General features: G+C 39.2%; 1 protein-coding gene across 1 annotated transcript; it reads left to right on the top strand.

Moving 5' to 3' along the window:
* Positions 1-365: 365 nt before the first annotated feature.
* On the top strand, positions 366-4003 carry LOC307023364 (aerolysin-like protein). The gene is made up of 2 exons (XM_079656592.1): positions 366-515; positions 2884-4003. Exon 2 carries the CDS (start codon positions 2904-2906, stop codon positions 3840-3842), a length of 939 nt encoding a protein of 312 aa, XP_079512718.1. The 5' UTR covers positions 366-515; positions 2884-2903; the 3' UTR covers positions 3843-4003.
* The last annotated feature ends 7462 nt before the right edge of the window (positions 4004-11465 follow it).

Below are 11465 nucleotides of genomic sequence, written 5' to 3'. Positions count from 1 at the left end.
GAGTAGAGAAGAACTTGTAAGTTCTTTGCTAATACTGTCTCAAATTGCATATTACTTTTTGTAGTTGTAGTAGGTACCTACTTCAGCTGCAATTGCAAAGTATGTTGCATGCATTTTTGCCATACTGCATTTGACATGGTTTTGGGATACACTTAATCTTTTTCTGGTTTATTTTTTAGCTAAGTTGCTTAATCTACACATCCCTATAATAAATTAGAAAATTGCCAGGAAGCGCAAAACGTGTTAACCAAATATTCATCTGTTGAGAAAATTAGAACAGGTCCCAACGATCCTAGCCATCATAATCAAGACCACCCCTTTGCAAGCAACAACATGAGGAAGAATGTGTATTCTGCATTGCCTCACACTTGTTACTCGAATAAACCAAGCCTTTGTTTTCCACTAACCAATGGCAAGAAGCGTCAAAATCATGGGTGTGTTCTGATAAAAGTATAAATGTTGGAGCATCATCTGGGATCCTCACCATTCCCACATTCCCCAGCTCTTCAAACAAGGTGAGGATAAATCAATAGAATACAAATTATCATCATTATGATTTGCATTATTGTATTATGTACAAACTAGCAAATAAATGTTTATTACCATTCCTTCCAACTCTGATTTATATGGTGTGTCTCAGTAGACTGATCAAAACCAGCTTTTTAATTAACCCTCTATGGCAGGGGTGTCAAACTAAATTTAATCGGGGGCCACATCAGCATTATGGTTGCACTCAAAGGGCCGGTTGTAACTTTAAGACTATATAAAAATACATCATATATATAAAATAATGCATTATATTACATTATTGTCTCTGCATTGGATTATTATCGGATAAGGTAATAATAACTTCATGATTAACTACGACTGAAATCAGAAGTCTAGGGCAAATAATAATGTCTCTTCAGTGAGAATGTCACAAAATGATTTTAAAAGAAAAGCCGAATTCAAAAAAAATAAGTGACATTTTGAAAAAAATAAAGTAACATTAAAAAAATAAATCAAATTCTGAGGAAAAAAGGCATATTTTGAAGAAAGAAAATATAATCCTGAGAAAAAAAGTCAAATTTGAGATACATTGTGCTCCATATATGGGCAGTGCTTCTGTAAATCGGCATGTAACCGTATAATAAACATTATATTTTTTGCAAGCTCTTGTGGGCCACATAAAATGAAGTCACGGGCCGGATTTGGCCCCCGGGCCTTGAGTTTGACACCCCTGCTCTATGGCATGACTTTTTATTTTGGGAGGAAAAAAATGTTTCACCATGTATTTTAGGAGCTTAGGGGTCCCTGATATTATATCAATTATACAATTTGACCCCCCCACACCCTTCAACCAGGGGTTGGTTTGTTGCCTCAGAGCAACAATGTGCTACGAGGGTATTGAAACACCAAGGATTTCTACAAATCAGAAGAAATTGACTCTGTATGAATTAAAAAGATTTTCTGTGTGTGTGTGTGTATGTCTATATATGTGTGTGTGTGTGTGTCTGTGCATATCTATGTGTGTATATATGTCTATGTGTGTGTGTCTGTGCATGTCTGTATGTCTATATGTGTCCGTGTGCGTGTGTCTAACCCTATCTTGGCCTTCACTGTCCTCACTGTCAGACGGAATAGCCCTAACAGCCTGATCGTGTCCCTTCTGCCCATAACATGTGTTGGGGTCCATTTCCTGTAAATATCAGTAGATGGTAAAGTATAAACATTGACTAGGTTTATCATTTTACAGCTGAGCACATTTGCACCCTGCAGCTTTGCTTGCAGAAAGGACTGCTCCACCCCCAGACAAAATACCACACCCATATAATTCCCTCATTGTATTGGACACCAGCATGTCAGGTGACATTGTGTATATTCAAAAAAATAAAAATATTTAGAGGGTCAGTGTGAGGTTGAAAAAAATGGTTTGTTGCATGAGGGCAACAGTATGTTATAGAGGGTTAAGGTGAGGATAAATCATAATGGTAACCACACCTTGTGTTTGTATTGTATTATATACGAGCAAGAAAATGCCAAATTGTAAATATGCAATATAATGTTTCATGCATCCCATGTTTCACAACTTTTTCCAGACTGCAGTATAGTGTATAATATGACCCTATTGATAGTAAGCAAGCAGGCAGGCAGTCAAGCAAACCAAGAAGGTTCCCGGTTGGGAAAACCTGCCTGCCCGCTTGCTTGCCTGCTTAGTTGCTTAGTTAACGATAGTGGAATATACTATATTGGATAGTCGTGGCCTAGTGGGTAGAGCGTCTACCTGGTGACCAATAGGTCATGAGTTCAAACCACCTGGGAACACCACTAGTGTGTCCATGAGCAAGGCACGTAACCCTAAATTGCTCCTGGGGGACTGCCCCTGGAATGTCAATGTAAGTCGCTTTGGATAAAAGTGTCTGCTAAATGACTGTAATGTAATGTACTGTAGTCTGGAAAAAGAGAGAGGGGATAAACAGTCAGCTATTTTTACCCCCAAATATAATATATGTTTTTATATATCACACGTTATTTTGCATTTGAAACACATGCATACTTACAAAGTTTTTTTGTTTTTTTATCCCCCAATTTTTTTTAAATAAACAATAATTATGTATTGTGAGTATGTAAGTTACAATACATAATTATTGTTTGTATTAAAAAACGTCGGGTATAAAAACCCCCAAAAACATTCTACCAGGGAGGGCCGCACCTTTGCGCTATCTATTGGCCAGCCGCCACTGAAAACAACTTTGCTTTGGTTGTTCGATTTTTTGCCTACGTTTTTATTGTTTAATTTGTTTTTATCTTACATTTTAAAATGCCCCCTTTTTAAAATGTTATTTGAACATCTTTAATGTGTTCTTAAAATCCTAAAAGTGGTTCTTGACATTTACATTCCAGATCTGATTACGAACTCGAAGATGGCGTATGCACCAATGATAGTAATTGGTGGCGGCGGAGGTTCCCCTTTTTCATTCACTGGTGAGAAAAATGGAGCGACCTTGCAGAAGCTGGGAGTGTGGGTCGAAGGCTGGCAGGTGAAGAGTGTGAAGGCCTGGCTTACAGATGGGACCAACAAAGTTTTTGGTAATCCAGGTGGAAACTATCAAGAGTATACATTCAACCCTGGTGAGTGTTTCACCTCTCTGTCGCTGTGGGGGAATGGAGCAGGTACTCGTCTCGGGGCCATCAAATTCAAGACAAATCGCCCAGGAGAGTTCTTTGCCAAAATGACCAGCTGGGGCTTGAAGACAGAATACCCCATGGATGTTGGCTCTGGAATCTGCTTCGGGGTTGTTGGAAGATGTGGCTCTGACATTGACAGCATGGGCTTCAGGTTCCTAAATGTTGTCAAGAGAACCGTTTTGACAAACGTCAACTACCCAACAATGCACCAAGTTGTACCCCAGGTGACTGTAGAGGAAATCAAATCCATCACCTACGACAACGACACCTCAGTCCCTCAAGAACACACGATTGAATCCTCCAAGAAGATTACAAAGAAGTCCTCATGGACTGTGACCAACAGTATAGAGGCAACCTTAAGTATAGAAGTGAGTGCTGGGATTCCAGAGGTAATGGAGGTTTCAACTGGATTCAGCTTTACCGTGGGAACAGAGAGCTCATACAATCTGGAAAACACTGAAGAGAGAATGGAGACCATGACCTTTCCCATCCATGTTCCTGCAGGAAAGAAGGTGGAAGCTGAGTTTACCATCGGTCGAGCCACCACTGACCTGCCTTACACTGGCACAGTGAAAATAACCTGCCAGAATGATAGTTTGCTTCAGTATGACACCAGTGGCGTTTACAAAGGGCTTTCCTACACCTCAATAAAAGCAAATGTTAAAGAAATATAGATAAAATAACAGAACAACATTTGACTCACCTCTTGTAGTCCTTACATAAATCCTACTTTAAACTGCATGGCTACTCATTGTATACTCAGAACAGCACATTTTGTAAAAGAGTATTGTACTTGCAGGTGAACTTATTCTTTAAAATAAACAAATACAATCATTACAGACTGAGCTGTGCTTTTTTGTTCTTTTTGAGAAGTATGAACCTTTATTTTCGCATTAGAAGATTTGTTTTTCTCATATTTTGTCTGGAACTTTACCCTGCCTTTCCATTGTTTTGAGTATGTAATTACCGCCCCCTGGTGGTGGCACTAGGGAACTGTAGTAGGTCAGTTTCTGGGTGAGAGACTGACACCACCTCTATCCCCAATGTCTCATCGTTGTTGTAATGGTGTTCTAAAAGCAAAAATAAGAAACCATTTGTTGGCTTTGGGCCTACTTTCTCAAGGCTGTAATCTCAGAGGTAATAACCTAGATATTTGAAAGATTGTCATTCCTTTGCACATTCTAATCAGTAAATGCAATTATGAAATAGTTCTGGCAAACGTTAGCCTAACTTGGTCAAGAGCTTACGGCTTAAGGACAATTTAATTGGCTTATGTCTAATGTCTGATAATGAGTTATGTACTCCAGCTGGTATAACAATAAAAAAGAAAAAATATGATTTCATAATTTCATCTCCCTATTTGTATGAACTTGTGAATGACAATCGTTTTTACAGCGATATGATTGGAGCAGTAGATTCTATGGAAGCAAATAAGTGCCATAATGTTTTGAATTTTAAAAAGGCATTGAACACGTTATATCGTAATTTAAACACCGAATTCATTGCATTGTAATATTTTCTTTCGAAAACCATGCATCTGAATTCATTGGTTGTGAAATTACCACTTTGAAATTACAAAATATTTTTTTCAATTTAAGTAAAATGTGGATCCAAACATTCAAGCTTTATAAATTCAAAAATGCTATATTCAGGTTGCTCAAATTCGATCACTGACATTCGGATCCAAAATATTCGGTATAAAAAAATTCAAACAGTGAAAATCAGATCCAAAGATTCAAGTAAAAAAATTCAGATAGCAATATCCGGGATACCGATGATAGGATAAGCAATCGAGTAGGAATTGATTGATTGATTGAAAAGTTTATGAACAGCTTGTATATTGGGTACAGTACAGCTCAAAACATACAATTGTTAAGGGGATGCAGACCAGAGAAAGACTTTCGTCTTGTTTACATCAATTGAACCAACTGTCCAACTGCACACAAAAAAATGGTGGCGCAACCCAGGCATACCGGTTGGTAGAAATACTAAGCGCTATTGTTATATGATATATAGCCTACACTGTTAACAGTTTCCACCATGGCACAGGTACAAGTAACAATAATGTTCTATGGAATTGATGTGTTTATTTGTATTGAATAGTTTGCCTTACTCTAATTATTATCCATCTGGAGTCACATTTTAGCATGGTAGTCAGAATGCTAACGTAGCATGCTAATGTTTTGGTTTATGAGTTCACCACATTGATGTAGCCAGAAACATTAGGATGCTAAGTGAATGGGAAAGTGTGTCCCAGACCTTTTACTGGAGCTGTATGTATTTAGGTTTACCACCACATTAAGACTTGTTTTATTCTGTGAATACACATCCAGCTCCTCCACTGCAGTATCAAAAAGGTTATTGCGTTTAGACGGTAACCTTTCCCTAGCCTATACGCACATGAGAACAGTCACAGCTGCCTGTAATGGAGGCAAATAGTGTATTACATTGTTTCCTGCAGCTTAACCTGTTATTCTTACAGAGGTGGTGGTGTGTGCAGCAGCACAGGTAACGGTCCAAGACAGGAGAAAACAGGTTGGTGAAAAACGAGTAAAGCAAAGTTATTTATATTTAACTTTGCAAGATGACTATGTGCCTTTTTCAAAAATATACTACATCATTTTGATATGGTTAAAAAAAGATTATTGCAGTGGTATATGGAACTGGACCGTTCCGTTTTAAGGTTGTGGAGAGCATTGTGAGGAGAGGTTGACACTGAGTGGTCCTGTGACTCAGGAACAACTGGTAAATACAAAATAATGAGGGTTTTAAGAATAGCAAACTTCTACTTCATACTAGCCCAAGGAAGCCTCACAGGTGTGCTCAATTAAAAAAAAAGTGTGTGCATGCGATTGCAGTGATGAAAGTGAAACATGCATAGAGGGTACATTTTAAAGCAAACTGTGTAGTAAAAGTATGCAGTATTCAAATCAACCAATGTGTTTTGCAGATGTGTAAAGTAGAATATGTATTGCCTAATTTCCTTAAGTCTTGTTTGTATGTGTTATAAGTTAATGAAAGCAGGCTTTAGGTTTCTGCAATAGTATTCTGATATACATTTAATATTTACAGGCTGAAAATGAATACTAGCACATGGTCAAGGACATTGCAGAGATGAGGTATGAATTCAGTTCATAGCGTTGTCTTGTTAATTGCCTCCGAACAGTTAATTTGAGTTGTTGACACCACACAGGGAAAGAGCATTACATCGTTGAACCTCCAAACGCTGTTTGACCTGCCCATATTGTTAAGTTGCATGGGTTTTGTATAATCTGTCGGTCATGTTCCCATACACCACCACATTCACTGAAATCATTCTGTTCAGACTACAATGTTTCTTTTGGTTTACCAGATTTGTCTGAGCGGATCATTCCAGGGCCTGTATCCCGGATATTGTTATCTGAATTTTTTTTAACTTGAATCTTTGGATCCGAATGTCAGTGATCGAATTTGAGCAACCTGAATATATGAATTTATAAAGCTTGAATTTTTAGATCCACATTTTCTTACCTTGAAAAAAACATTTTGTAATTTCAAAGTGGTAATTTCACAACCAATGAATTCAGATGCATAGTTTTCGAAACAAAAATATTGCAATGCTATGAATTTGGTGTTGTTTAAATGATATAACGCGTTCAATGCCTTTTCAAATTCAAAATCTTATGGCACTTATTTGCTTCCATAAGCTACCATGTTGCCAAGTAATATTTGAGTAAGTAATAGCTTATTAAATGAGGCTTGTGCAATCAACTGTGTAGGTTTCTAATAAATTATACATGTTTCTGTCTGTGATATGTATTGTGATTGTCTTAACTATTGCCACCATTCTATATCTTCCTCTATTTATTAATATTTTCCTTCTGTTGTGAGCAACTGTAGTTTGACGTGCATTACTACCACCTAACCATTGATGGATTCTCTTGTACCAAATGCATAACAGCAATGCATTGTGGGTGACATACACCTCTGGAGTGACCATCGTTGTTCACTCGCTCCCTCAGCCCTCCGAGGGTCGATCTCACCATATTCAGCTCAGATTTTCAGACTATTGGAACGACACTTAAGATGGCGGCGGGGATTACAGCGAGGAACATTTCTTATTGATTGGTACTAGCAGTATATTTCTACCAATATTTCAACTGCCATTTTTAAAAGTGTGACCTCGCTGTTATAGATCTTTTTTTTATGCGGATGATTACTTTTTGGAAGGCTTAGCCAGCTTCTTGCCTTTGCTACCCACTGTGTATATGATATAGTCATACAACAATAGTCAAACTCAATAGAGCAGACTTCACCATAGATATGTGGTATGGCGAAACGTTAGCGGACTAATTTTCCTGTTCTTGGGGAAAGTTCTGATCAAGGCTAACATGGCCCCCAGGCCCCTGCTAATCATGTTTTTATTATCTATATTTTTTATACTGTTTTTGTAAAAATCGTGTGATAATTAAATAAATAATAAAACATTAGTATAACCTTGAAGGTTCCCAGGGGAAAATACAGTGCCAGGTATCAAATACAGTGCCAGGTATCACACTATTTAAACCATGTTTATCACCTCAGGAACATCGCCAAACTCCGCCCCACACTCACTCTGTCTGACGCCTAAAAGCTAGTCCAAGCCTTTGTCTCCTCCAGGCTGGACTACTGCAATGCACTCCTCATCGGGATCCCTAACAAAAGCATCCAGAGGCTCCAATACATTCAGAACAGCGCTGCTAGGATCCTGATGAGGGTGCGCAAATACGATCACATCACCCCCATCCTTAAAGCACTACACTGGCTCCCCGTGGAGCTGAGGATCGAATTCAAGGTCTCCGTCCTCACCCACCAGTGCATCCATGGAACTGCCCCTCCCTACCTCAAGGAACTCCTCACCCCCCATACATCCTTGCGGACCACCTGCTCCAGCAAAGCCAACGTCCTCAAACCCCCCAGGACCAAGCTCCGTACTATGGGAGACCGGGCCTTCTGCTTGGTTGCCCCCAGTCTGTGGAACGCTCTGCCCGACCACATGAGAGCACCACAGACCGTGGAGGCCTTTAAAAAGGCCTCAAAACCCATCTGTTCAATAGAGCCTTTCCCTAGACCTCTTATTTATTTATTACCCCCCCCTTTTATTTTATTTTATTTTATTTTATTTTATTTGTATTGTTTTTAATGCTTTTTATGAATGTTTTTATACTGTTCATGCTCACTGCTTGTAGCACTTCGGGATTTGAAGTCAAATATGAATTGCTTTATAAATGAAACTCATTATTATTATTATTATTATTATACCACTCTACCATAGGTTTAACTCCACATGAGGTTTTGACAGGTAGAACTATGCCTATGGGTCAAGATCTGTACAGAGGCAGGAGTACTGATCAGATACTTGTGGATGAGGCCATAGTGGCCTACTGTAGGAAGCTAACCCAGATTTTGAGTGCTATCTCCATTCAGGTCAAAGCAGCTCTCCTTACACCCTTGGAAGACAGAAAGATAAATCACCCCTACCATCCAGCTGACTGGATTCTGGTGAAGGACTTGAGGAGACGTCACTGGCATTCTTCACGCTGGAGAGGCCCCTTTCAGGTTCTGCTTACTACACCGACTGCGGTAAAAGTGAAGGAGAAAACCACTTGGGTACACGCTTCCCATTGCAAGAAGGCACCGATACCTTGAGAAAGGGATGGCTGACCATAGGTTCGCCATGATGACCACGCTAGCACTTACTTGGGTTATGTCAAATTCCAGCATTGCCCAGGAGCAATTGCCAGCAGACGCTGAGGGATCAGGACTGAAAAGACATAACTCACTGACAACTTTCAGAAAGAACTAAGAGAGCTATGTTGATTGAGCCAATCAACCGTGAAGACATGGAAGAAGAAATTGAGGACTACCTACTACCCATAACTTTGAAAGTCAATGTTTGGTCTTATATGGTAAAACACACCTTTCCAGATAAATATGGTATGACGGCAGTAGTCATGCCACCTTGTAATAGCATGGGTACTTGTATGAGTCCTGTAGCAAGGCCTCTTAGAAGAAATGAATTGTTTCCTGTTCTTTACAAATATGAGGAACGAGTTGCATCACAGCACGTAGGAAAACCCCTTGACGCTGGATGTGGCAGAGAAGCCATCCCATTATATTTGCTATCAAGATGGAGTAGCTCCATATCAAAGGAGGACAAATAATTGACACTGTATTCATGGGAGTTGCTGATTGTACAGTATATGTAGGCCGTTATCCTAGTAAACATACATTTCAAGGGAAGGGACGTGCTATAGACATTGTTGACAATGAGGGACTGGGTTTAGGACATATGGCTACAAGTATTGTGGAGGATCTTGTTTTTTCATGTCTGGGGGGACAAATTATTATTATAATTATTTGTCCAGATATTGGTCAGGATGCTGTTATTATGCTCATTTGACATTGCCGGTTAATATAATTCATATGTCGGATACAGCACTACACATATCACCTGACACATTGGAATTGACTGATACTCATATCAGAACAAAGAGGTCACTCTCTGCGTTCTCGGCAGGTTCATTTGGTCATAAGGTTCCCTGGTATGAGAAGGTACTTAGTTTCTTCTACCCACAATTAGGAACACTCACCTTATCTCTCCATGTCGACAGTCTATCTTATACTATGTGGGGTTTTGCAAATGCAACTACAAAAGGTTTCTCTCTCATCAAGGACACTTTAAAGAAGTGTTTTTGACTTGGTGCCAGGTAGTCATCAGCAGGTCACAATGCATGGACGTTTTCTCTGGTTTGCTCTGTTTCCGCCGTTTTGGGCATCATGCATTGAACAAGCTTACAGAGGTAGGATCACAATATTACATATATTTATTGAAGAAAACAATAAATAAAGTATAGCACTTTTTATTTGAATATGGTTCCTTGTCATGTTTTTTAAAAGCCGTTATGTTCATTTAAAAAAAAATTTTTTACGGAGACAAACATTTTTCGGAAAGAATCAGGTGTCATTAATTTTATGCTCCAATAAAACAATGGATGAAATTGTATTTGTATCATGTAAGATCAGCAGAGAAAGCAGTGAAGGGAAGGAGTGCAGTCTGACATATCGGTCTGACACACACAAGACAAGCTCCACCTGTAACTCCAGAGTGACTATCTAGAACAAAACGGACTCTGTTTTTCTCCACCTCACCAACAGCATCAGATGAAGGCAACTACACCTGTGAATGCATGCATTATGCATAACTGTTTCGATGTGTTCCAGTCAGGCTTTCGTCCAAACCACAGCACTGAGACTTATCTTGTAAAGGTCTTCAATGACATCCATTTAAACAGACAGTGGCAGAACTTCAGTGTTAGTATTATTAGATCTCAGTGCTTCGTTTGACACTGTTGACCACAGACCGACTGGAAAACTGGGTGGGACTTTCGGAAACAGTTCTAAATTGGTTTGAATCCTACTTAAAAAGGACAGAAACAACTTTGTTTCTATAGGTAAATACACATCTGAGTTGACAAATATGACATGTGGGGTACCTCAAGGCTCCATCTTGGGGCCTCTTCTCTTTAACGTCTACATGCTACCACTGGCTCAGATAATGAACAACAAAATAAGTTACCATAGCTATGCAAATGACACACAAATGTACGTAACAATTTCACAAGGAGACTATGCTCCAATTAAAACACTGTGTAAGTGCATTGAACAAATCAATGACTGGATGTGTCAGAACTTTCTCTAATGAAACAAAGATAAAACTGAGGTAATGGCTTTTGGAGCCAATGCAGAACGTATAAAAGTTAGCGCTGAGCTTCAGTCTGCAATGTTCAAAACAACAGAGCCAGAAATCTAGGTGCAGTCACATTAAAACAGTTACTAAATCAGCTTACTATCACCTAAAGAACATATCTAGGATTAAAAGACTGATGTCACAGCAGGATTTGGAAAAACTTGTCCATGCTTTTATCTTCAGTAGACTGGACTACTGTAATGGTGTCTTTACAGGTCTCACTAAAACATCTAATAGAAAGCTTCAGCTGATTCAGAACGCTGCTGCTCGAGTCCTCACTAACACTAAGAAAGAGGATCACATCACTCCTGTTCTGAAGTCTTTACACTGGCTTCCTGTGTGTCAAAGAATAGATTTCAAAAATACTGCTGCTGGTTTATAAAGCTTTGAATGGTTTAGGCCCAAAATACATTTCTGACCTCCTGCTAAATTATGAACCATCCAGATCTCTCAGGTCTTCAGGGACGGGTCAGCTTTCTGTCCCCAGAGTCAGAACTAAACATGGTAAACCAGCGTTCAGTTATTATGC

Source organism: Notothenia rossii, assembly GCF_949606895.1.
Source record: "Notothenia rossii genome assembly, chromosome: 10".
Lineage (NCBI taxonomy): Eukaryota > Metazoa > Chordata > Actinopteri > Perciformes > Nototheniidae > Notothenia > Notothenia rossii.
The sequence above is the reverse complement of the archived record's forward strand: the minus strand, read 5'-3'. Positions and strand labels throughout refer to the sequence as shown.